The sequence below is a fragment of the Sarcophilus harrisii genome, chromosome 5 (genome assembly GCF_902635505.1).
Source record: "Sarcophilus harrisii chromosome 5, mSarHar1.11, whole genome shotgun sequence".
Taxonomy (NCBI): domain Eukaryota; kingdom Metazoa; phylum Chordata; class Mammalia; order Dasyuromorphia; family Dasyuridae; genus Sarcophilus; species Sarcophilus harrisii.
Window position 1 is genome coordinate 60,479,260 of NC_045430.1, and position 27,809 is coordinate 60,507,068.

A 27,809-nucleotide genomic window follows, 5' to 3' on the forward strand; every position below is an offset into this window, starting at 1 on the left:
CTCTCCTTAGATCTCTCCGAGCCCAGTCTCTTATCTTTAGATTATTTATTCCTCTATAAATTCTCTGGATTTCCTCTCCTGCTTCTTCCTTCCTTTCCCTTTCCAGCTTTGCCCTCCAGAAAGCCTATCCTCCTCAGAGAGATGGGTGGGTTTGGAGCCGGAGTCCCGCCCCTTTGGATGCGTGTGTGTGTGTGTGTGTGTGTGTGTATATATGTGTGTGTGTGTGTGTGTCCATGACGCGGCAGTGGTGGGGAGGGAGGAAGGACAGGGAGGGGAGGGGCGCATTCTACCCGGGCTCCTCCGCTCCCCGCACTCCTTCGCTCTCCACCGCCACTAAGGCGCAGGCTGGGCGCAGGCGGTGGCGGGCCGGCATGGAGAGCCTGTTGGAGAACCCGGTGCGTGCTGTCCTCTATCTGAAAGAGCTCACGGCCATCGTGCAGAACCAGCAAAGCCTCATCCACACCCAGCGCCAGCGCATAGACGAACTGGAAAAGCGGCTGGACGAGTTGAGCGCTGAGAACCGCAGCCTGTGGGAACAGCAGCAGCTTCTGCAAAACCATCCTCCCTCTAGCTTAGTCCCCCAGTCGCAAGCCCCGCTCCAGGCTTCCCAGGCTTCTGCTGCGGCCAGTTCCCCCGAGCCTCCCCAGAACCAGGGACAGCTCTCTACCATCGCCCCACTGCCACCGCTGGCAGTGGCTGCGCCGCCGCCGCAGCAACCGCCGCCGCCGCCGCTGCAGCAGCCAGCTCAGCACCACGGACAGCTCGCAACACAGCCCCAGCCGGGCCCCAGCAGAGCTTTAACACCCCAAACACCCCACCAGCATACCGCGGTCTCCGGAGCCGCTGCCGATAAGGAGAAGGAGCGCCCCCCTTGTTGCGCTGCTGCTGGAACCCTCCTCCCCCACAAACCCCCTGCCGCCCTAGGCAAGGGCGTCCTAGGCAGGAGACCTGAGTGAGTGGATAGAGGGGACCAGGGTCACTGGGGAGGGGGACAGTATGAGAAAGGAGAGCCAAGGGAAAAAACGGGGGGACAGTGAAGAAAACGGGGAGCTTAGCAAGGGGAAGCTGGAGACTCAAAAAGAATCTGAAGTGAAGGGGGAAAGATGGGTATTTTGTGGTTAAAGTAAGTAGGAGTGTCTCAAGGGGATTTGGGATGAAGAAGAAAGACGTTAGTGTTTGAAAGAAATGTAGAGGTTAGTGTTAGATTAAGTTGAGGTGAGGAGAATGAAAGGCGAAATCGTAGAGTCATCAGTGATTTAAGGATACTGAGAGATGGTTAGGTGGAAGGGGCAAGGTTGATTCTGTAGTTGGCAAAGGATAGGGGCTAGTTGGGGGGGGCATAATCTTGGGAAAAGAGGATCTATGTTTAGGGACTTAGAATTTAGGTAGAAAGATTTAGAAAGGTTGGGGCCATAAAGGAGTACGATTGTGCGAAGGGTTTTTGGTGAAAAGGTAAGGTGGAGGACATTAGTAAGGGACTAAAGAAAGTAGAATTGGGATATGATGGGGTATGGAGTAAAGAAGACAGGGAAAGATATGAGGAGAGGAAAAAGAGAGAGAACGCATGGGCAAGCAAGAAGAATGTGCTAAGGTAAACGAGTTGGGAACAGTGGAAAAGAAAACAAGCAGGACTTCTCCCAAAAGGAAAAAAAAATAAATCAGCTTTCGTATTGAGGCAGAGAGAATAAGAGCAGGGAGTTACTCCAGCATAGTCAAATTCTTTCCTCTCACTGTGTTGTCACCCTGCCCCTGAAAAAAACAACAGCCAACAAGAGGCTAAAGAAAATCAGCCCACTGAGCCATTTGTAAAGCTATGTTTTAGTTATAGCTGATTATTGCCAATCCAGGGAACTTCCCTTTGCTGATGAAGGATAGATGTTGAGGGAAATATCTGACAAACAAGGTTGACTTTTGCTGGTTATACATATCTCTGTAGTTGGCAGCTACAAATCCAGGCTTCCTCAACTTGAGTTTTCAAGTCAGAAATGATTTTAAAGATGAAAGTAATGAAGGCTACAAGCTCTTTCTCTATCCCATTAAAGCTATCTGAGAGCTTTTCTACTATTCCCCTTAGGAAAGAGGTGACGAAAGGAGCTTTTTATTTTTTCTTTGTTATGAGGAAGGTACCATAGTACCATATTCCCTCTCCTGAATTGGCAATGGGAGGACTTCATGGAAGGCACATGCATAGGGGTTAAGCATTTGATTTTTCTTGGCAGTGATGCTGAGGGAGTTTGTGTCCATGTGGGTCTTAGAGAAGGTCAGGAAAGGGAGACAATAATTCCATTTGTGTTCTGGTTACATTCAAACACTTGGTAACTGTGGGAGAATTTGGGGAACTTGATGTGTGTTTTCTTCTCATTTTTGCTCGAAGGCTAGAACTCTAAGGCTCTAAGTTGGAATTTCACACAAGATCACAGAATCATTACAACACAGAACATCAGAGTTGAAAAGGAAATCAGAAATGATCTAGTCCTACTCTGTTTTATAAATGAAGAGATTTGGGATTTGAGAGGCTAAAAAGTTGCCAGCTACGTTAGTAATAAGTAATGGCATCAGAATTTCAATTCATATTTTTCTATTTTAAATCCAGGGATTCACTTTAGATTCAAAGGTTAGAAATAATAAATGAAAGTCCTTTTTGGAAGTTGTGAGTATTAAGGAACAATGGGGGTAAAAGCAGGTGAACGATCAATGTAAGCTATCCAAAGGCCCCCAAATGATGGGAAATAAAGGAGAAAAGTGAAGTAGGAGAAGGAGAGAGGGAGAACATGCTGTAGAAAGGAAGTTTATAGCTATAGGGAACACCATTTTCTAAGGCAGCCCACTCCACTCTGGGATAACTCTAATTTTTAAGAAGTTTTTCTTTACCTTGAGTTAAGATCTATTCTCTCTAACATCTGACCATTTCTCCTAGCCCCCTGGCCTAAAACAATTCACTTTTGAGTGAGTCCATTCTTGCCTGTTGGAAGCAGACAAGATTAGGAAATCTCAGCAATATGGAAGACTGAGCAGTCTGAAGAATTTTGCTCAGATCCTCACTAGATTCAAAGTTTTGCCTCCTACTTCCCTTTCTCTCCCTTCCCATTCCCCACCCCCACCCTGGGCCTTCCAGTTTCTCCTGTGTCTTTCCTTTTTCATAAGCAATGAAAAGTTTAGTGAAATGATTTCTCCTTCACATTCATGGCTTGATGGAATATTCTTTTTAGAGAGAGTTCTATGAGCCAGTCCTGAGGCAGGGTGAGGGAGGTGAATTAACAGAGACCTAACATGCTTTACTGATTGATCGATTCCTTGTCCCTAAAGGTTTTTATATATTTTTGGGTGATTTTACCTTTTCTTCTTACCTTTGCTCTATTGTCAGCCCCAATCTACATCCTATTTCTCCCACTCTATTTCTGGGAATTGCATTGTCAGCAATAGCCCAGAATCAATGGCTTCCCTGGATTAAGGTGCCCTACTGTTTATTTCTAGCAGCTAGTTAACCTAGATGGTACAGGAAGCCCAAATTCTTCTACCCAAACACTGCTGCTAGAAACCCAGTGTTGTTCAAGAAGCTTCCTATTTTATCTTCATGTCACCCACCAACGAAAGAAAAAGAATACATAAGTTTCCCTGAATCTACTTTTCCCTTCCAGTTTTGAAACAAGATATGATTGGGCTCATTGTAAATCACTTCCACTTAGAAAGCTGCCATAGTTTTCTCTAGAAGAGAGGGTACTTTCCCAGCTTGTCATTTCTGCCCCAAATCAGCCTGTCTTCACATAGAATCATAGCAATCACCATTTTTTTTTTACTATTCCCCAAATCTCTCAAGGTGCCTATCCTAATCTCTAGACTCCCTCCTCAAGATTTTAGCATTCTGCATCTTATTTTGCCCAAATACCCATAACCAATGGTGCAGGATATAATTTAGCAAGAGGAACAATGTGTTGGTGTGTGAGTGTGTGTGTGTGTGTGTGTGTGTGTGTGTGTGTGTGTCCCTTCTTTATGTGGTTCTTCCCTGCGGAATTCTCTGCTGTCAAGGAAGCAGAGAGAAGTTTAGTCATATTTTTCTTTTCCCCTGACATTCTTGCTATCTTCTCCTTATCCCTGCTGCAGTGCCATTGGCCTTTGTGGGGCAGAATGTTGGTTAGGAAGGTGAGAGTCTGGGAAACAGAACTCAAAATGCAACTTATCTTTCTCCTCCCCAGGTTCCCCCACTTGCTATATAGGCAAGAGCTTAGGGAAGCCTGTGACTGGGGAAGATAAAGGGCTTCTCTCTTTCCAACTAATTAATCACCCCCCGATCTGTATTAATATGCAGTTTGAACTTTCTCTTTCTTTCCTTCCTTAGGCTATTGGAGAAACAAAAGAATATGTCTTAGGGGGTCAGGCACAAAACAGTTTATGGAGTAAGAGAGTAGAATGATAGGAGAAAGCAGAGTGGAGATGTCACAGAAGGATAGAAGCTGGCAAGAGGGAGATCTAGAGGGCCTAGATTTCTTTTCCTTATACCTTCTAGCTTTGGCTTCCACTATTTACAGGCCTCTTAACTAAAGCATGAAATATAATTTGATCATTTTAATGTTTTTTCAATCAAGATTCCTAACACATAGAATTGATTATTTTTTTTTTTCTGTCTGGAATCAGAATCACAGCCTGACATGGCAAAGTTCTTGTCCACTATGGTCTATGGAAGTTGCAAATTCTTCTGCTCTGCCTTGGGCACCATCATTCCTAGGTCTATTAACACTTCGAATCCATTAACACCAGGGCAGATCTACATTATGAGGTCTTACAAGCAGGGGACTAATATAGAGTAGAGGATAATAAAATAGCCATGTAATTTGGAGAAGTGAGGAAGATATACTCATCCCATTCTCCCTTTTTCTTAGTTTGCCTCTCCTTTCCCTTCTCTCTTCTACTCTTTATATTTATTTTTTCTTTTGCTCTCATTTTTTCTTCCCTAGCTCCTATCTCTCCCTCCCTTTTTCTTTCCCCCTCTTTTTTCTATCTTGCTACCTTTTTCTTCCCTTGCCTTTTCTCCTTTTTTTTCTCCTTCCTTTACTCCCTTACCTTTTTTCATTTTCTCTTTATTTTCTCTTTTTCCTACTCTTTTTCTTTTAGTCTTTCCCTCCTTTCCCATTCCACTTTCTCTTTTTCTTTAAAAATATCTTTATTGATGCCTTTTGCCTCTACAATATAGTTATTTCTGGAAAAAGAGTACATCCTTCAGAACTCCAACCTTAGAATGAATCCTCCTGAATAACAAAGAAAAATAAGTAATATCTCTTGTAAGTATAGTATATGTGCTCCTCTTATGACAATAACACAACTCCATGGGAGGTAGTTTCTACATTTAATATATACTAATGTATGTGAGTAATGTAAATGATAGATATGGGAAGGTTGGTGATGAATGAAGAGGAGAGGGATTCCTTATTTTGTAAATATCCTCACTCATAAACAAGTTGCTGAATGGGGAAGTAGGTATATGGGAATGACAGTATGTCCATCAACAAAGGAGTGTAAAATATAGTTTCTACAGAAAGCAACGGCTTTTATTCTTTTATTATAGGCTAACTTCTGCCCCAATGCATTTTTCTTCTCTTGTCTTGGGAGTTTTTGATTCACTTCAAGTTATTAATCTTTTTTCATTTACAATCTTTTCTTGAAATGAGTTTCAAGCTGAATAATGAATATAGTGACAGAATGAACAAAATAGGGATCTCCAAGGAAGAAGTCCTTACTATGTCAGCATCCTTTCAGTCCTCTCACTAGAGGCTAGATGTTTCTCCTACTTTTCTCAAACTGACTAGCTTACCCAACTTCTATCTAAAATGTTAGAGTTGTTTATGCAACAGGGGTTAGTGATCACTAATGCATACACACATAAATACATAAACATTTGTCTACTGTATATGATACACACATATATGATATAAACACATATATACACATTAATATTATACCTATGAATAGATTATACAATAATGAAGGAGAGAGTAAAATATTTAAAGGAGTATCATTTATTGGATATAAAATTTTTGACCATAGGGACAGAAATTAGCTTTTCTGTATAAATTTCTTCCTCTTCATAGGAAAGAGACAGAGAAAGACCTCAGAATAATGAGTGCATCAGTCAAGAAGCACCTACTCTATTTCAAGCACTGGGGATACAAGGAAAGGCAAAAACATTGTCCCTCCTTTCAAGGAATTCACATTCTAAAGGAAGAAGCAACATGGGGAAAAGCATATTTACTAGTTGTATATCATGCTAATGGAAGGTATATGGGGTACCTCTCTTTGACTCAGAGGCTAAGAAAGGATATTTCTGAATTTGAGTCATTTTTACCAATTTTTGTCTTTATCAGTACAGTAATAATAGCATAGTGGTACATGAGGATTAAATGATCTACATGTGAAGCCTTTTGCAAATCTTAAATCACAAAAAGGCCATAGTATTTCCATTGTTCACCAGAGTTCTCAATTTGTAAACTTTTTGACTCTCCCTCCCATATGACTAAGTTTACTAGGCTTGTGGCATAGTATTGGTCACATCCACAAGTGATCTAAGGGTGAGGAAATGAGAAAGTGGAAAATCATTTCACATTCTGAAATGTGAAAATTCTTTATTTGGCTCTGAACCCCTTTTCTACATTTGGGAAATCTTCTGTTTCCAGTAGACAAGATTGACAAGTGATTTATGAAAGCATAATAAAGTGAATAACTGTAGAAGTATTGTACATAACTAAATTGTAAAGAAATTGTTTCACCTTCCTGACAATCTTTCTTACAACTTTCATTTTTCCTGGGAAACATGGAGAAGGAGTAGAGAAGAAATTATGTGATGGAAACTCATGTAAATTAGCCCTACGACAATTGGAGAAAATATGGGGGAATCTCCAGTAGCTGGAATTCCTTTGTCAAACCAATTTCATTAGTTACTGAGGTTTCACAGTAGCACTGTTATATCTCCTAATATCATCCTGTTGGTTTTGCATTACTCCTCTGCAACAATAGTGTTCTAATCTCATTTCCATTGCAGATTTACATATATTTACCATTGCAGCCATCCAGGCTTTGGTCCAGCTCATTCTGCACCCAGATGGGGCTAGAGTGACACTGGACCTGCACCAAACGATAATGAACCTCTCTGCTTCTAGCTACATTAAAAAAAAAAAAATAGCATGGAATGGAATGGTGGACTAGCAATTTCTCTCCAGAGCAAATATCTCAAAATATCCAAATGAGGGAAGGATTGGGTTAAAAGCCAACAAGAAAATTATCTCCAGACATCTGGACAGTCATGATGCCTCCATTTCAAATTTTAATTCACACCGGGGTGGCCATGGTAGATACTACAGCAGTAGCTTCTTCTAATGCAAACCTGTTTGGACTTCAGCAAAGCTGAAGATTAGAAGTGACAAAAGACAGAAGTAATGAAATGTAAAAGGAAGACACTTTCAGATTTAAAAGAAGCACTTCTTATTTAGAAGGGGTATAAGGTTAAGATAGTTGAATTACATAAGGAAAGGCAAGCAGAGGCAATGAACTTGTTTCTCAGAATATTGGCTGACTTTATTCTTCTTTTGGGAGCAGGTAGGTGGCTACAATGCAGGGTCTGAAGTCAGGAAGACTCATTTTCCTGAATTCAAATCTTGCTTCAGACACTTATTAGTTGTGTGACCCAGGGCAATTCATTTAACCCTGTTTACCTCAATTTCTCATCTGTAAAATGAGCTGGAGAAGGAAATGGGAAATCGTTCTAGTATCTTTTCCAAGAAACTCTAAAGAAGACTCAAACATAATTGTACAACAAAATTCCTCTCTCTGGGCAGTCCTCTGCATAAGATGCATCAAAAACTAGTTACTTGCTTACAAGTAAAATATTCACCATAAAAACAGAGAGCGTCTCTTGTGGAGAGAACTCTAATCTGACGCAGGTGGACTATTGAATAGGAAAACCTAGATGTGTTTCTACTTTCTATCTGAATGTGATAAACCTTAGAGCACAGAACTTGAGGGAGTAAAAGAAGAGAGGTGCACGCCAAACCTAGGGTAAAGTGCTATTGCCCTTTCTAAAAGAGTACAGCAATACTCAAGCTGAAAAAAGAACTGTAACACTCCAGTTGAAAATAGAACTATAACACTCAGTCAAACTTGAAGCTGGAGGGAATGAAGACTGTAGTGAGTCTAGAAAGCCCAGTAAGAGGTGCTTCTCTAGAGAATGAATCTGTCAGTGATAGTATGAGTTAGGAGAGTGAACTCAGAGATGATGCTATATATTCAATTGAATTTTTTTGAAAATTGTTCATATACTTCATTATTTAACTATTGGCTAATGGTTCTTAGCCTTTCCCTCTTCTTTCCCCTCTGTTTTCCTTTTCTTCTTTATTATCTTCTTTTCTCTTTTTTACTTTTTCTCTCTCCCCCTTTTCTCCATTTACTCTCTTCTCCTTTTCTCCCTCTCCCTCTATGTTATATTCTTTCTATAGTGAAGGCCCACCTACTCTTTTTATTTCTCTGGAACAATCCATTAAACCAACCTGCACCAATATTGGCAAGTTGGGGTTTCCAAAAAGAAATTTTGATAGCTGTAACCAGTCTTCTCAAAGTTCAAGGGGTAATATTTGTGGGTGACTATGTTCTTACTACTGTATACTGTGTTCCTTAAGCTACACTGTGGTATGTTTCCCATTGAACAAATCAGCTGATGCCATTAACTCATTTAAAATATTTACTAAATAGAAGGCAAAGCAAAAATAATTATACCATAACATATGTTGTCGTTTAGTTGTTCAGTCAGGTCCAACTCTTTGTGACCTCATTTGGGTTTGTTGGGCTTTGAGATTTTGGGGGGCAATGTTACTAGAGGGTAATGCTGTTTCCTTCTCCAGCTCATTTTGCAGATGAAGAACTGATTTACCCAGGCTCACACAGCTACTAAGTGTCTGAGGTCAGATTGAACTCAGGAAGATCTTCCTGGATCCAGACCTGCTACTATATCCACTGTGCTACCTGCCACCCATAAATCTCCAATCCAATACACAAAGTATCTATTTGGGATAATGTTCCTAAGCTTAAAAGTATCATGAAAATGAGACACAAAGATAGAAAGCACATTTGCCCAGAACAATTCATACCTTTGGAACTGTGGCCAATTATGTTATTTCTTTGCCTCAGAAAGAACTCATATATAAGTTTATTGATGGGTGTAGCTTTGGTGTTGGATAGATAGATGGCTCTGCTTCTAAGTTGGGCAGTTTCAAAGCTAGATGGCTGCTTCATGGTTGGACTTCTGTATCACTAAACTGGCTGCCTCTCTGTTGGGTAGGGAAACTCTTCACTGCTGAAGTCGTAGAATGCTCTGACTTGGCAGAGTGTTACAATGCCATTTTCACTTAAAATGTTACAATGCTCCTTTCAGTTGAATTATTACTATACATTTATAGTTCTTTCAGCTGAAGTGCTCTTTCAGAAAGGACAGAGACCTTTAGGCTGTAATTTGTTGATCTTTTCTAGTTCTGCTCTCTTGTTGGACTCAGTGTACTCATCAGGCTCGGGTCTTTTTTTTTACCCTACTATACTGATCCAAAACTGGATGTTTCAATGAGAAACTTCTAACTTGTAGTGATCTATCAAATTCTCATTTCTGCTAAGTCATAATGAGGCAATGTAAATTTGTCCAATAATCACAAAACAGTTCTGACTTTCTTAATTTTCCAACTATCAATACCAAAGTCCTCCAGTCATTTATGTTCAAATTAGATGCTAGGTAATAGAATATTGTGGCCATCTTTACTTTGGATCTTTGGGGGTTCTTTTCTCAAATTATACATTGACAAACATGAAAAATCTGAAAGGGTCACCTTTTAAAATTTTAATCTCTTTTTTCACTCTTTCCATCTCCTTTTTCATTCCTTCTCTTTCTATTCCCTTATCTCTTTCACTCTCGTCTTCTCCCTTTATTTTTTTCTATTACTATTGTTCCAGTTCTTCTCATTTCTCCTTCTCTTTCCACTTCTCCTGTTTCTCTCTTCTTTACCTCCCTTTCTTATTTCCCTTTCTCCTTTTATCTCCTTGTTCATTCTTCTTTTTTCTACCTTTCCTCCCTCTTTCTCTGTTTTTTCTTTTCTCCTCTTCTTCTTCTTATCTTGCCCTACTCTTTCTTCTTCTTTCTTACTCTCTTCCTTCCCTCCTCCCTTCCTTTACAACTTTCACTCTCATTCTCTTCCTCCTTCTATTTATTCTACAAATAGGTAAGATTGTTCTCCTTCTCTTGATTCTCCAATCCTTTAAGAATAAATTTTAGATAGTTATTTGAACTCCTTCTTCAAAAAAAAAGAAAAATGGGATAGAGAAGGGATAGTAAAGGAGGGAAAGGAACAAGCATATATTTGGTACCTATGTGCCAGTCATTGTGCTAAGTGCTTTTTTCAAATATTGTCTCATTGGATTAAATAAATTAGATAACAGCTAGAGTCCAAGGGGTCTAACCCTTTTGAGCCTAAGGAGTTCAAGATTCTCAAGACAATAAATGTTCCTATCCCTGTGAATTGTTATTGATTGATATTGCCTCAAAAAAAGGCTATTTCACATATATTCAGACTGATTTGTCTTGGGGGGGGCAGTTTACATCAAGACAGCTATTAGGTATATATAGGTCATTTTTATCGATCAACTCTATATTTTGAATGCCCATTATGTGTAAAAATCTGAATTTGATTTTGCAGTATATGGAAATAACAGAGTCCCTGGTTCCAGAGAATTCATGTTTAATGGAGAAAACAGAAGAGGCACATATAAGCATATAGAAGAAATGGCATATGCCCTCCAGAAACATATAAACCAGTGTGACTTCATCAGACACAGATTGCTCTACAGCATGCTTACTTGCCACACTTTTGAAGTAGTACAGTAAATATCATATGCAGCTGCTAAGATCTCCTTATCTGATACATATCTGATTCAGAGAGTATTTGATCTGATCAGAGAGTAAGAACAAGAGTTAAAGGTAGTGAAGGAGGAGACAAAGCACACTAGTCTACTCTAGTTGCATTGACTTTAGAGACAGTACTGCCAAATAACATAGGCTACCCTTACAAATTTGGCCCTTATAGATAGCTACATCATCCTTGATCAATCAGTCAATAATCAAGTATTTACTAAGCTCTACTCTGTGTCAGATATTGTGCCAGGAACTTGGAATATAAAGATAAAAATTAAGTTGTCCCTACCCTCAAGAAGCTTATGCTCTATCAGAGGAGCACACGCACGTGATATATATACAAAATAAGTATAAGATATTTGAGAGAGAGTACAAGCAATTATGGGGATCAAAAAAAAAAGATTGCATGTAGCAGTTGGCACTTGAACTGTGTCTTAGAGGATTTAGGGAATTCTATAATCCTTCAAAACCTGGTTCCAACATATCTTTCCAGCCTCATTATACATCATTCTCTTTTCCTCATTCTGTGATCCAGCCAAATTGGCCTTCATTCTGTTACTCATTCACTATACTTTAGGTATCCCCTCTCTTTGTCTTTTCAGTATCCATCTCTATACTAGAAATTCGCTGTCTCATTACTTTTGCCTCATATAATCTTTCTCCCTTCAAGTACCACTTTCTACAAGAAGATTTTCCTAATCTCTTACAACTACTAATGTTCTCCCATATTCATATTTAATTCATATATATGTTTAAAAATGTTTGTATAGATGTACATATGTATATAATACATATTTGTAGTCTTAGAATGTTAGCTCCTTGAGAGTAAGCATTGTTTCATTCTTTGTATTTGTAACTCCAACCCCTAGGATTTAGTAAATATTCCATAAATGCTTCTTGATTGATTAGCATGAAGCAAATATCAGGAGAAAGAGTATTCCAGGCATGAGGGATGACAGGATAGCTCAGAGAGGAAAGATGGAATGTTGTAGTTGAGGAACAGTAAAAAGAGTAAATAAGAGAAGAAAGAAGAAGAATATGTGATGAAGCAAAAAGGTAGTTTGAAGCCAGGTTGTGAAGAACTTTGAAAGTCAGAGGAGTTTTTGTTTTATCCTAGAGGAATAGGGGAGCCTAACATAAGGTTTGAGAGGTTAAGAAAAATCACTTTTACTTCCTAGCTGTGTGACCCTGGGCAAGTCACTTCACTCCAGCTACCTCAGCAAAAAAAAAAAAAAAAAAAAAAAAAAAGAAAGAAAAGAAAAGAAAGATCACTTTGGTAGTTTGTGTTGGTAGATTGAGGTAGTCAGAGACTTGAGGCAGGGAAAGAAATTTGGAGGTTATTGCAATACTCCAGGAGAGAAGTGATGAGGACCTAAAATAAGATTTTGGCTTTATGAGAAGAAAGAAGGGACTGAGGGGGTGGAGGGAGGGAATAGACATTTATATAGTCTATAGTGTCTACTATATGCCAGGCACTGGGCTAAGGGCTTTATGAATATTTTATTTGATCCTTACAACCTTATGATGTAGGTGCTATTATTATTCCCGTTTTACAATTGAGGCAAATAGAAATTTAATGGCTTGTTCAGGGTCACACAACAATTAAGAGTCTGAGATGAAATTTGAATCAGGACTTCCTGACTCCAGACCTAGTGCTCTATTCACTGTCACCTTGGATTTGAGAGATATTATAGAAAGAAAAATGGCTAGATTTGGCAACTGATCAAATATGAAGGATTTAGGAGAGTAAAGTGTCAAGAATAATACTGAGTTTGTAAATCTGGGAGATTGGAAGAATTGTGATACTCTTGAAAAAACAGAGTTTAGAAGTGGAGGGGCAACTGGGTGGGTGCAGAGGGGCACTGACCCTGGAACTAGGAGAACAGAAGTTCAACTCCGACTCAGATTCCAATTGTGTTTCCCTAGGCAATTCATATAATCCTGTTAGCCTTCACAAAAAAGTAGGGTGGATTTTTAAAGAAAGAAATCTTTTCTGTTTTGTACATGTGTTTGAAATGTCTGTGGGACATTGAAATATCCAATAGATAGTTGATAATGAGGGACTAGAGTTCAGGAGAGAGATTGGGACTAGATATATAGGTCTGGAAATCATTTGTATAAAGATGATATTTAAATCTGCATCAAGTGAAAAAAAATAAAGAAAGCCTAGAGAGAGACTTGTGACATACCTCTAGTTAGGGAGTAGGATATAGCTATAAAACTAGCTAAGGAGACTGAGAAGGAAGGAGTTAGACAAGCAAGAGAAGAGAATATTACAAAAACTCAGAGAAGAAAGAGTAGTGGGTATAGAGGGGAGGGTCACAAATGTCAAATGCCACAAAGTTTTTGTCGAAGGGTTAGCCTGGACTAGGAGAAAGAGTCACTTGTTTTTACACACTATAGCAAAGGAGAAAAGAATAAGTAATGATGACAAGGGATTTTGAGATGAGATGAATATTGGAGAGAAAGACGAGCCCATGGTGAATTTTTGTGCATTTTTCTCAGTAAAGTATGAGATGAGATCCTTGGATGAGAGGAGAGCGAGAAGTTTGAAAAGTTTGGAAGAATCTCTGTGAAGAGAGTTATAGAGAATCATGTAAGAACTAGTAAAAAAAAATTGCATTGCTTCAGTGAATACCCAGTTGAGATTAGACTATTTGAATTTTCAGTGGGTCCAGTCAACTGCATCAGGTGACTCCTCTTAGCTTCATTCAACAATATGTGAGGAGGCAGATGGTAAAAATAATCCAGCATTAGGGTTTTGTAAAGTATGAACAGTGATAGGACAAGAAGACAACAGATTTAAAAATAGAGGACAGTGCTCTATTCTAGCTGAGTTGAACTGATTCTAGCTAGTCCTGCCTCTACCACCTTATTATCAGATTGGTGATGTATAAAAATGTGTCTTATTCTGCATATTAGTCCATCTTTTATCTCTGGAATCACAGTTGATTATTTTGTTGATTAGATTTCTTAAGAATTTTTACATTGTTTTCATAATATAAATTGTTCTCTGGGTACAGAATATTTCACTCTGCATCCATTCATACCAATTTCATCAGGTTTCTCTGAAATTATCTCTTTAATTATTTTTTATAGCCTAACAGTAATTTATTACATCCATATACTATGCTTTCTTTATCCATTTTCCAACTGAAGGGTACTTCTTAGTTTCCACTTCTTTCCTATCACAAATCTTTTGTACATATAGGACCTTTTCATCTTTCTTTGCTTTCTTTCTATCTCTATATTTAACAAATTGGCAATATTAAGGCCTAGAATAGGTATTAACTTGCCTAAATTCCTACAATTAGCTAAGGATTCTTAGTCTAGTATTCTTTTTACCACTTAATATCAAGTGTAAATAGTATAAATACATAAACAGGATTAGCCATATCGGTTAGTACTTACCATTGTCATTCATACATATGTGTGTGTGTGTATATACATAAAATTCCAAATTTTACCATTAAAATTTCTTTCAGAGATAGATGTATAGAGTTGGGATGTAGGAAAAAATGGGTATAAACTTGTAAAGGCTATTCTTCACGGTATCTATGCAAAAGGACATGTTCTTCCATAATTCTAGGAAATGAAAGAAATTAAGCAAAGGGTCTAAGGAATGAGATGAACATGGTCTCCTTTCTAGATTTTTCATAGCATTTATTTTTATAATGCTTCTTTTTTCTCCTTGGGGACTTTTCATGAGACTTTGTTGAAACTTGAGGTAGAATATATGCTTACTACCAGTGCAGGCTGGTGTTCTCTGACACATGAGATCAGGGAGGAAGAGAAATAAAAGAATTCCAGCATGTCAAGGAAGGGAAGCTGATGGACCCCTCAGATTCATGTTATTCTAGTGCCTGGATTCTTGTCTCTAAGTACTCAGCTAAAGGGAAAACTTGTTGTAGTTAAAAAGAAGTATAGCACTGGGTATGGGGTCCTGAGACCATTAATTGTCGGGGAAAGTTTTAGAGAAGCTGTCATTCCAGAGATGGAGAAAATCAGATTGGAGGTCTTGGGGAGAGATGGCAAAGTAGGGAATTATGACTCATGAATTGCCTCATCAGGATTCAAGAGGATGTAATAGTTGGGGTGGTGATTGTTTGATGTATTTGGCACATGCATCTCCCCCTCAGGTGTTTAGTTTCTTTCATCTAGGCTGGCTTGCCTGCCCATTGGTAATAGTTGCTATGGAGTGGTTTGCTGGTGATGAGAACGATGGGCTCCTGTCCTGCCCCTCTAGATTTTGGCTTTACAGGACTAGGTGGGAAGTAGTACTGTTGTTCTGGGAGGATGCTGCTATTCTTTATTAACTGTTTGAAATATAATGTAAGATGATAATATAAGAAAGAATATGTAGACCAATACATATCCTTATATGTATTGAGAATATGTAGACAATAGTAATTTTTCTTTTTATTTTATTAAAATCTACTGACTTTCCAGTTCTTGTCTGGGGTTCCACATTCTTTAGTTCTCATCTGCTCTTTGTCCCTAACTTACTAATTCTAGGCAAGTACATTTTAAATCTAAAGTGCTCAAAATCAGAGTCTGCAACTAACAATAAAAGTATTAGCATTGTAAAGACAACTTTGAAAAACTTGGAATCTTTGATCAATACAATGATACAACTGTGATACTAGAAAATAAATGTTGATCTATATTATCATATATTGACAGAAAGGTGATAATTCAAGATGTAGAATAAGACATGAACAATGTAAAATTTTGTTTTTGATTGACTAGGTATGTATATTATGAATATTGTTTTTATTTTAAATTGTAGTAGGGAGAGAAAAAATAAGCACTTAATAATAGAAAATAATTGAAAAAATAAAAATAAGAAAAGAGATATTATAAGATTCAAGTTTATATTATATTTTTCAGAGAGAAATTAGGCTTAGTTTGCAGCAGGAAAAAAAAATCCAGAGGAATTCCAAAAAACAACCAGCACTATGAGATTCCCAGAATTGTTGACTAAGAGAGGCTCTGAATTCTTTTCTCTATTGAGAAGATTGAAACCATTTAGATTGAACTTTAGCTTACTTCTTTCACTCTTGTAAAATCTCATCTCATTCCCTTCATTCTAAGAAGTGACCACTTCCTTTCTGTGGTTAATTGAAACACTTGTACCTTTTATTATATCACCTCTTGCCTTCTCTGAAAGCTTGCTATAAGAGTCATCTCTCTCTTGCATCATCAGTTTTTCTTCTCTAATCTTGGCCCACCAAATATGTTTGAGTCTCTTTTATTCTTAAAAAATACTTTCCCTTGACCAAGTTACTTTTTATATATGTTATCCCAACTCTCTCTTTTCCCTCAAGGCCAAAATCACAGAAAGAAGAGTTTACACTTGATCCATCGACTTCTTTACCATTCATACCTCATCCCTTTTGTAAACTGTTTCCTACTCTCACCATTGTCTTTTTCCAAGGTCATTTAACCATATCACCAAATAATAAACCAAATTAATAAATATCTCCAAAACAATAGCCTCATTTTAGTATTTATATTCTTTGACCTTTCTGTAACACTCAACACTATTGGCTTCCTTCTTAATTCTTTCCCTTCCCTTGCCTACCATGATACTATGCTTTCATGGTCCTACTTCTCTAACTTCTTTTTGGTCTTTACTCATTCTTTACCTATTAACTTATTATTAAAATGTCTATGCTACAAGATTATGTTTATATTTATTGTCTACTGGCTCCTGACCTTACAATTCTACCAAAACATCTCTTTCAAAGGTCGCCAAAGATTTAATTACTAAATTTCATAGCCTTTTCTCAGGTCTCATCCTCCTTGACCTTTTTCCACTTTTAGACACTGCTGGCAATTACTATCAACTTGGATACTATTTCTCCTCTTGGCTTCCATGACATTGCTCCTTCCAGAATCCTCTCCTTTTTGTTCCACTGGTTCTTAAAGTCCTTTTTGCTTTTTTCTCTTCTTCCTTTCATCTGTTACGCAAGAATGGCTCTGTTCTGGACTCTTTTCTCTTCTCTTACCATATACCCTTTTTTAATTAAAGCGTTTTATTTTCAAAACATATGCACAAATAATTTTTCAACATTGACTTTCAACATAGACTTGTGTTCAACAAAGACTTTCTCCTTCCCCCAGATGGTAAGCAACCCAATATATGTTATCCATGCTAAAATATATGTTAAATCCAATATATGTAAACATATTTATACAATTACCTTGCTGCACAAAAAAAATCAGATCAAAAAGGAAAGAGAATGAGTAAGAAAACAAAATGCAAGTGAACAACAACAAAAAGAGTGAGAATGTTATATTGTGATCCACCTTCAGCTCCCAAGATCATTGAAACTGGCCTGAATCATTTCACTGGGGCAAAGAGCCACGTCCATCAGAATTGATTTCCTTATAATCTTGCTGTTGCCTTGTACAATGATCTCCTGGTTCTGCTCATTTCACTCAGCATCAGTTCATATAAGTCTCTCCAGGCATCTCTGAAATCATCCTGCTGGCCATTTCTTACAGAACAATACTATTCCATAACATTCATATACCATAACTTATTCAGTCATTCTCCAGCTGATGGGCATTCATTTAGTTTCCAGTTTCTAGCCACTATGAAAAGGGCTATTATAAACATTTTTGTACATGTGGGTCCCTTTCCCTCCTTTAACATCTCTTTGGGATATAAGCCCAATAGTAATACTGCTAGATCAAAGGGTATGCATAGTTTGATAACTTTTTGAGCACAGTTCCAAATTGCTCCCAGAATGGTTAGATTCATCCACAGTTCCACCAACAATGTATCTGTGTCCCCTCCACATCCCCTCCAACATTCATCATTATCTTTTCCTGTCATTTTAGCTAATCTGAGAGGTGTGTAGGGGTACTTCAGAGTTGTCTTCATTTGCATTTCACTGATCAATAGTAATGTATCTTACCATATACTCTTTTGCTTGATTCACCATCTATATATGATCAGAGGGATCATGGCATAATGGAGAGATAATCAGAATCAGGAAAACCTGGGCTCTAGTTTTCACTCTGATACATCATACTGGCTATGTGAACTTGGGCTCTAAGCAGCTCTCTCAAGCTACAAGGGGCAGAGGAAGTTTGGACTTGCATTTAGAGGAGCTTCTTCACCTGGAAGTTTCCTCTCCTTGTGAAATCACAGATCCAGTCCCCCTTTGCTCTATTTCTAATTTTCATCCTCCTGAGCTCCAGGCTCACATTTCCAAACAACAGATGAATGTCCCAAACACCAAGAAATCTCTTCAGAACTGCATACTTGAGATTTCCCAAACTGAACTCATCATTTTTCCCCTTAGCCCATCTCTCTTTCCAACTGCCCTATTTCTATTGAGGACACCACCATTTTTCCAGTTACTTGGGCTTAAAAATTCACAGTCATCTTTGACTCATCCCTCTCCTTTACTCTGCCCACTACATCCTATCATTTGCCAAGATCTGTCCATTTTACTTTCACCACTCTTTTGTACCCATTATCTTCCACTTAGACTGAATCTATCCTTATTCAGGCCTTTTTCTCTTCTACTGGTACCTGGAGTCAGAAAGGGCTTAGATCAAATGCAGTGTCATTTACTAGCTGTGAGACCCTGAATAAGTCACCTCTGCTTGTCTCAGTTTCTTCAACTATAAATGGGGATAATGAGAACCCCTACCACACAGAATTGCTGTGAGGATCACAGGAGATAATATTTGTAAAAGTACTTAATGCAGTGCCTAGTACACAATGTTGTATAAATATGGATTCCCTTCCCTTCCTCTCTCCTTCCTCCATTGTAATAGCTCTTTATTTTCTCTGTTTCAATCTAATCTTTACACTGTTACAAAAAAAATCTTCCTAAGGGACTAGGTCTGACTATATTACTCATAAGGCAACTAGGTATGGTTGATAGTGCTTTCCAAATGTGCTCCAGACATTTACTAGCCTGGGCAAATCTAACTTCAATGTGCCTCAGTTTCCTTAACTGTAAAATGAGGATGATAGAAGTACCTATCTTCCAGGGTTGTTCTGAGGATGAAACAAAATAATAATTTGTAAAGTGCTTAGCATAATACCTAGCATGTAGCAGGTGCTTAATAAATTCTGTTTCCTTCATTCCTGCTGAAAAATTTTCAGTGCATCTCTATTTCCTTTAGGACAGGAGTTCTTAACCTGGGATCTGTGAACTTAAAGATTTTTTTTGAAAACTGAATTTCTTTATAATTGTTTTTGTAATATTGTGTATTTTATTTTAAGCATTTAAAATATTATTTTGAGAAAGGGTCCATAGGCCTCATCAGATTGCCCAAAAAAAATGACCCCCTCAAAAAAGTTAATAAGTCCTGCCCTAGGGCACAGAGGCACTTGACCTAATATTTGAAGCCCTCCACCATCTATTTTCAAACTGCCTTTTCAGTTTTGTTTCATGTTCTATCTATTCTATCTGGGGAATAACTAGCTGTTCCCCTAATTTTGAAGTTTAGTTTTCTTCAGGTAGACTGTCTTCAGCCTACACAAATTTCTGGAATGTGCTTCTTACTCATCTCCACTTCTTAGAATCTGGATCTTTCTTTAAAGATCAGCTGAGATTACACTCTTCCATGTAACCTTCCTTGATTCCCCTTATTTTAGAATACTCTTCCTCTCCCCTAATTTTTGCAGAGTGCTTTGCTGGATCCCTCTTTGCCATCTTCCATCATTATCTATCTGTTTTTGTTTTTGTTTTTTTGTTGAGGCAATTAGGGGTAAGTGACTTGCCCAGGATCACACAGTTAGGAAGTGTTAAGTGTCTGAGGTCAAATTTGAATTCGGGTCCCCCTGACTTCAGGGCGGGAGCTCTATCCACTGTGCCACCTAGCTGCCCCATCATTATCTATCTTGTATCAATATATATCTTTGCACATACTACATCCTCATCAGTTGATTATAAATTCTTCAAGGGCAACAATCTTGTTATTTTATCTCTGTCTCTCCAGTACCTAGCAAAAGTGCCTTTTAATTAGTAGGTTGTTAACGTTCGCTGAATTGAATTGAATTGCCATTTGTTTGCTGGCATTTTCTGCTTGGATGTCCCCCCATCTTCAAGATAAATGTATTTTGAAGAGGGGATAATCCTGTCCTAATCTGCCCTGGTCGGACAACATCTGGAGTACTTTTTTCAGGTTATGAAGGACGAGATGAAAGATGCCCAGAAAAATACATGATAATAAAGGGCCACAAGTTCATGAAAATTCATCAAGGAAATGATGGATGCTTAGCCTAAAGAAGGCCAGACTTGAAAAAAGTGAGAAATGAAACTTTGTCAGGCTGTTGGGAAGATTTAAATTGCTTTGGCTCAAGGGGGCAGAATGAGGAGCATTAGGTAGAAATTGCCCAGAGGCATAAGGTAAAATAAACATTTCCTAACTAACACCTAGAGCTAGTTAGAGGAATTGGGAGCTCCCTCAGGTGGGTTTCCCTTCACTGGAGGCCTAGATGCAAAGGCTATTGGACAAGTTGATGTGTACTATAGTAAAGAAGGTTTTTTATTCATATAGGATTAAATAAGATGGCTTTTGAAGTCCTTTCCAACTCTGAGATTCTGTGCTTCTATGGTAAATCTAAAATTGAAAACATCATCTTCTCTTAAAACTTGTACCTCCCTCAAACTCATACCTCCCTCTAACTTTTCTATTTCTGTTGATAGCACTACTATGCTCCTAGTAATTTAGCCTAGGAACTTTGGAGTAAACTTTGACTCATTTCTTTTTCCTCCGCATTTCCAATCAGTTGCCAAATGTAGTTAATTCTATCTCTGAAGTATCTCTGACATCTCATCCTTCTTTTCTTTTCTCTAGTTCAGACCATCACAAACTATTGACTGGATTATTGAGATTGATTTTTAACTGGTCTCTCTGACTTTGGTCTCTTCTTTCTTCAATCCATTTTCTATTGCTGCCTGAATTATCTTCTTTACATTTCTTATGTTGATATTCAAATCCTTCATAATCTGGTTCTCTCCTACCCTTCTAGTATTATCATACATTTCCCTTCCCCTCTATACCTTCTATTTTACTACAAACAAGCACTCTTTTCTCTCTGTTTTTTTTCCTGCTCTCTTCATTCTTTTGTGCTTTCCCAAAATTATGCTTCAAAGATAGAATTTATTCTCCCTTCCTATTTAAATCCCTCACTTCCTTCAAAGCCCAATTCAGGGGGAGCCTCCTATGGGAAGCTTTCCCTGATTCCTTCCAGATGAAAGTGATTTCTCTCTCCTAAAATTTCTCATAGCACAATGCTTGAATTTCTTTGTACTTGTCAATCATGTCTTCCATCATACTTAATATTTTGTCCAGACTTGAGATTTCACTGATTTTAGAAACCCCCAGTGAGGAAACCTTCTATACAAACACACATTGGCATCTTTTCTGCAATATATAGTCTTCAACATATAGTGTGTTGCTTAGGGATGCTGAAACCCAGAATCACATAGCCAATAGCGTTTAAGTTTCCCTTCAACCCTGGTCATCCTTCCCTTCATAATTATTCCATTAAGTTGTGAGTTCCCTGAAGGCGGAACCTGTGTCTTATATCGTTTTTGAATACCCAGTTCCCAGCATAATGACTTTCTTTGCATATAGGAGAGTCATCAAAGACATGTTTATTGAGTGAACTGAATTTATTGAATTGTGGAGAATGATACCATTTGTCTTGGATGAATGAACCAGCAACTAACTCTGCCTTAGAAAAGGCGTTGGGAGAATGGATAGATCAGATGAACACTTCAGTACCCTTTCAATCATAGATATTTCTGATTTTATGGATTGTGTATCAATTACAAAGGAACAACCTGCAATCTAGTCATTAAGAGATTAAGCTTTCGAGTGGAACGAGGGAAGGACTATTTGATTTCTTTTCCTGGTCCCTGAAAGAGCTACCTACACACCTAGCCAATCCCCGCTCCCCACCCCCACCTCCCTCCTCTCCTCCTTTGATGACCTAGCTTATGACTCAGAAAAATTTCATGTCTGTTTGAGGAAAAACCTCTCTCTCCCCTGGACTTCATCTTAGCCCTGGAGGATTTGCAAGAAGGAGGGGAAGGAAAGCTGTTCTGGGCAAAGCTGCTGACAGACTGCATGGATTCTCCCCAGCCCACTCGCTCCCCTCCTCTCCCCTCCCCTCTCGGCTCTCTCCCCAAGATCCCCGATTTGCGTGGGCAGGGGCAGGGATGCCGAAGGAACGCACACTGCAATCCTCTCTGCCCGCTGCTCATGCACCATCACCACCACCACACACACACACACACACACACACACACACACACACACACACAGTGTCAAGGTGCTGAGTCACATTTAGCGCCGCACAAAATTCTTAAGTCTTTTCTCCTCACTCTTAGACACACACACACACACACACACACACACACCGTGGTCCTGTGCACACACATGTGTGCACACTGGAGCTTACCAACATAAAAAGCCCATCACCGTCCCAGTTCTAACTGAATAAAAGCCATTCTGTTATTCATCCCACAACTCTCTCCAGCTTCTAGTCGCCTCCTGCCTGCGTCTCACGCTCTCCTCAAAGCAGCCTGGCTCTATCACTCACTTCACCTCTTCCTTGTTCATTCTTGGTGTCTCTGTCTGTCTGTCTGTCTGATTCTCTTGTTCTCTCTGGGTCTGTCTCTGTCTCATTCTGCTTCCCCCATCCCCCCGCCCCGCTCTGTTTTCTGAGCAAAGCTTCTGGGAGATCCGCTCTGCTCTGCCGCCGCCTCCCACGCTCTGCTTAGAGGGATTCTGCGGGGGCTTCCACCCAGACTCACGACCTTACTGTTGCTGCCTCTCAGCAGCCAGACAGAAAGCCCACCTCGTGGATGACTTCCAGCTTTAGACGAAGCTAGTCTCCTACCACCCCATTGTTTCCTCCTGCTCCCCTTCCCCAGAACTTCCCATACTCCCGGCATGCAGCAATGAGAGTTGTGAATGAACATTCCCACTCCCCAGTCTTTGCAGGGAAATAATAATAGCAGATGCTGTATAGAAGGCTCTCTCATTTACTTCTCACAGAAACTCTGTAGGGATAGGTAGTGCAAGGGGTATCGTTCCCATTTTACAGATGAGGAAACTAAGCTCACAGAGGTTAAATGCACGCAGCTATTAAGACCTAAGAGTTGTAACTCTTTTTCTGGCTTCGGATTGAGGTTGCTCTTTCCATAGGAAAAAGCAGAGTAGTGAAAGATCAAAGGGGGAAAATGAACTGGAAGTCAGGAGGCAGCCATAACTTCCCTGCCTTCTCCAGCATCCTCTTCACAATAAGCACACATTAGTATGTATGGGAGTCAGTTATTAAGTCATCTTGGCTTTCTCTTTCCTCTGTTAAATAACACCAGCTTCTTTTGTCTTCTATTTTCCACAGAATTTTAAGGGACTTCAGAGGTCCAAATTAAACAATACAAGGGATTTGAGATCCCCTTCACTGATATTGAGATCAAATTGATCAAATGACCCACTCGTGGTCACAGAAGTTAGAAGTCTCATAGCTAGAATTTGAACCTAAGTCCTTGAATTGCAAATCCAGTGCTCAGTCCATTACATCTTGCTATAATCCAGTATCTGCTTGAATATCTTCAGTGAAGGAGAACTACCAGGTCATTAGGCAGCCCATCTAATTTTCTCATAACTCTCTATTTGTAAAGAACATTTTCTCTTATGCTGAAATGAAATCTGTCCCCCTAATATCTTTGACTCTTTTTTCTATTTGTGATCTCTGAATCTGCATAAAAAATAAAATACTTCTGCATTACAGTCCTTTACATTTTGAAGACAGCTAAATTGGCTTTGGGTACAGGTTTGCAGTGAAACAGGAAGGTAGTCTAAGTCATTTTATAATGGGAAGGACTCTGGAAATGGGGATCCAGAAGACTGGGTTTCTAGTTCGATTCTGCCAGTTACTATGTGACTTTGGGCTATTCAATCCATACCTCTGGATTTTTCCCCTTATAGAAAAAGGGGAAATAGGATAGGATTGATTAGATGATCTTTCAGCTGTTTGGGGGGTACTGCCAGAAACAAGTACAGACATAGGCACCTAGTCACTCACTTTTATGGCTCTAGAGGTAACTCTGGTAGGGAGAATATACGCCTATTACTAACAACTATAGTTTCCATGGTTTCCAAAAAAAAACAAAAAACAAAACAGTCAGGCTCTAGGAATAAGAAAAGAAAATGAAATTAAAGGATTAGAATAGGCAATAAGGGAATAAAATTATCACTCTGTTCAAATGATATGATGACATACTTAAGAGAATCCTAGAAAATCATCCAAAACCTACTTGAAACAATTAACAATTTTAACAAAGTTGGAGGATATAAAATAAACCCACACAAATCATAAGCGTTTCTATATATTACTGACAAAGCCCAGAAGCAAGAGATAGAAAGAGTAATTCCATTTAAAATAACTGTAGACAAAACAAAATATTTGAGGCTCTACCTGCCAGGACAAACCCTAGAACTATATGAACACAATTACAAAACACTTCTCACAGAAAGTCAGATCTAAATAATTGGGAAAATGTCAATTGCTCCTGGGTAGGCTGAGCTAATATGATAAAAATAATAAATTTGCCTAAATTGGTCTACTTGTTCAGTGCCATGCCAATCAAATTGCCAAGACATTATTTTATAGAACTAGAAAAAATAATAACAAAATTCATCTGGAAGATCAAAAAATCAAGAACATCAAGAGAATTAATGAAAAAAAATTATAAAGGATGGTACCAGGCCTAAAACTATATTATAAAGCAGCAGTCATTAAAATCATTTGGTACTGGCTAAGAAATAGAGTGATGGATCAGCGGAATAGATTAGATACACACGATACAATAATCAAAGCCTAGAGTAATCTAATATTTGATAACTCCCAAACTCTTATACTTCTAGTATAAGCACTCACTATTTGACAGAAATTGCTGGGAAAACTGGAAAATAATATGTCAGAAACTCAGCATAGACCTACATCTCACACCCTATACCAAAATAAAGTCAAACAGGTACATGATTTGGCATAAAGTATGATACCATAAGCAAATTAGGAGAGCAAGGGATAATTTACCTATCGGGTCCTTTGGAGAAGGAAGGAATTTATGATCAAAGAAGAACTAGAGAACATTATGAAAGGCAAAATGGACAACTTTGATTACATTAAATTAGAAAGGTTTTACACAAATAAAACCAACAGAAACAAGATTGAAAGGAAAGTACAAAGTTGGGAAAATTTTTACAGCCACTGTTTCTGATAAAGTTTTCATAATATATAAAAAACTGTGTCAAATTTATAAGAATACAAAGTCATTCCCCAATTGATAAATGGCCAAAGAATATGAATAGACAATTTTCAGATGATGAAACTAAAGCTATCTATAGTCATATGAAAAAAAAATACTCTAAATCACTATTAATTAAAGAAATGCAAATTAAAACAACTCTCAAGTACCAACACACACCTCCCAGATTGGCTAAGATCACAGAAAAAGATAATGATAAATGTCGGAGGGGTTATAAGAAAACTGGAACACTAATTGTTGATAGAGTTGTGAAATGATCCAATCATTCTAGAGAGCAATTTGGAACTATGCCCAAAGGGCTATAAAACTGTGCATATCCTCTTTGATCCAGCAGAGCCATTCCTGGGTCTTTATCCCAAGGAAATCATAAAAGGAGGGAACAGGACTCACATGTGCAAAAATGTAGCAGCTGTTTTTGTGGTAGCAAAAAATTGGAAAATGAGTAGATGGCTATCAGTTGGGGAATGCTTGAACAAGTTAATAGAATGATATTGCTCTATAAAAAATGATGAACATGCTGATTTCAGAAAGACCTGGAAAGATTTACATGAACGGATGCTGACAAAACAAGCAGAATCAGGAATGCATTGTGCACAATAACAGCAAGAATTGTGATGATCAACTATGAAAGACTTGGTTTTTCTCAGTGATCCAAAGTAATTCCAATAGACGTTGATAGAAAATGCCATCCGCATCCAGAAAAAGAACTATGGAGATTGAATGTAAATCAACCTATTGATCCTTAATCAGAAGCATTTATTAAACAGAAGGCAAAACAAGACTAATTAAAACATAACATTCCATCCACAAACCTGGGAAATACTAGGAAAAAGGTATCTTTTCCTAGTCTAAGGGAGAACATACCTACAGAATTACCAAACCATATCAAGGAGCCACATGAATAGGGCACATACATGCTTGGGGACAACTTTGTAATGTGGACCTTGGTGTCTTTTATCTAATTCAGGGATAATCTAAACAACAGTTCACTTGTGGACCAGTCCAATCTTCTTCTGGGTCTTTCTAATCTTCTATACAGAGCTGCTTCTTTATTGGATTTTCTTCTTTTGGGCTACCAAAACAGTGCTAGTCTCCTTCTGCAAAAGCTGTAATCCTAAGTCTACTATCTGCAGAGCTTTTCCAGGTCCATTTACTTAGCTGAATAGTGTCAGGTTTCCACATCTTAGGTACCAGGTGATCACTAAAAGTTCTGAGTTCTATTGCCAGATCTCAACAGCTGGTCTCAGCTTAGGTCTATTTTGATCTACTAAGAGATCTGGTTTTAATCAATCCTACTGATCCATGGCAGAATCTCTTGTCGGAAATGATCAGCTTTTTCCTCAAGGTAAAGAACACAAATCTGCATTTCTGTTATGAAAGTCGTCACTAGGCAATATATAAATATTTTTCATAATCACCAAGCAATTCTAGGTATCAGGGATCTCCAATTATCATTCTCAGTTTCTCATGTTGTTTGTATACAAATTGGACACTGTTATTTTGTTTTATCTTTCATTTTTGAAAGGATACTAAGAAATAAGATACTTTATCCATCTTTACCGAGTAGCTTTTCTCTGTGGGCTGTTTTCTCAAATTTTTTTTTGCCCTCCCTCTATTAATAAAATTATCCAATCAGAAAGTGGTACCATCTTACACAATGTTTAGATAAAACATAACTCCTCCCCTTGTTTAGCTTGCTATCTATTCAGTAAGACAGATAACCATATTCACTATAAGCAGAATACTGGACCAGACACTGTGAGGAGGCAGATAAAGATATAATCCCTATAGTTTAAGGACTGAAATCTATGAGGAAGTTCTTATTAGCATATTATCATAGGCTTAGGAAGCTTGAGCTGGAAAGAACCTCAGAAGTTTTTAGTCTAGCTTCCTCATTTTAAAGTTAAATAAACTAAGGCCAAAAGAGGTTAAGTAACTAGCATAATGTACATAACATTGAGGGAAATGTGAATGGAGTCATCCAAACTTGATGCATTAATCTGAGGAGGCATTTTGAATAAAAATAATTTTGAATAGGATGTCTCAAGTTTTTGGTGTCTCAAGTTTTTCCAGGTCAGGGAATGTGTTTGAGCAATTCTCTTTGTAGTTTCTAGCATGATATCAAATTTAAGTACTGACCAGATGCTGCTTGGTGATAAGGATACCTGTCAGAAAACTTCTTGGTGGAATTGTCCTGTTCTTCTCAACTTGTCTAGAAGAGCCATACCCAATAAATTTTGCTGGACTATATGATCTGTTCTCAAGGAGCTGGGAAAACTGGCCAACCTAAAAATGACTGGTATTTTCCAATAAAAAGAGTTTGACATCTGACATACTAGGTATGATAGTCCATGGCTATGGACCTAGTGGTGTGATGTAAATTGGTATGAGCAATACAACTAGTCATCACAGTAAAATCCACAAGTGACAGGTGGGTCTTGTGAAGATCATTAGTCCAAAAAATTTGTCATGGTATCTGTCCTTTCTGTTTGCTTTGCCATGGGAATTGCATGGAAGCATAAATAGAAAAGTAGTAAGGACTGTGTTTAGGGGGA

General features: G+C 38.4%; 1 protein-coding gene across 4 annotated transcripts in view; it reads left to right on the top strand.

Annotated features, from left to right (window-relative positions):
* The first annotated feature begins 250 nt into the window (after nucleotides 1-250).
* Nucleotides 251-27,809, top strand: part of IQSEC3 (IQ motif and Sec7 domain ArfGEF 3) — a 158,441-nt gene continuing 130,882 nt past the window's right edge. For all 4 annotated transcript variants that reach the window (XM_031939388.1, XM_031939389.1, XM_031939391.1 and 1 more), the window contains exon 1: nucleotides 251-952. In XM_031939388.1, the coding sequence (XP_031795248.1) occupies nucleotides 372-952 (581 nt within the window). In that variant the 5' untranslated portion in view covers nucleotides 251-371. The remainder of the gene's footprint in view (nucleotides 953-27,809) is intronic.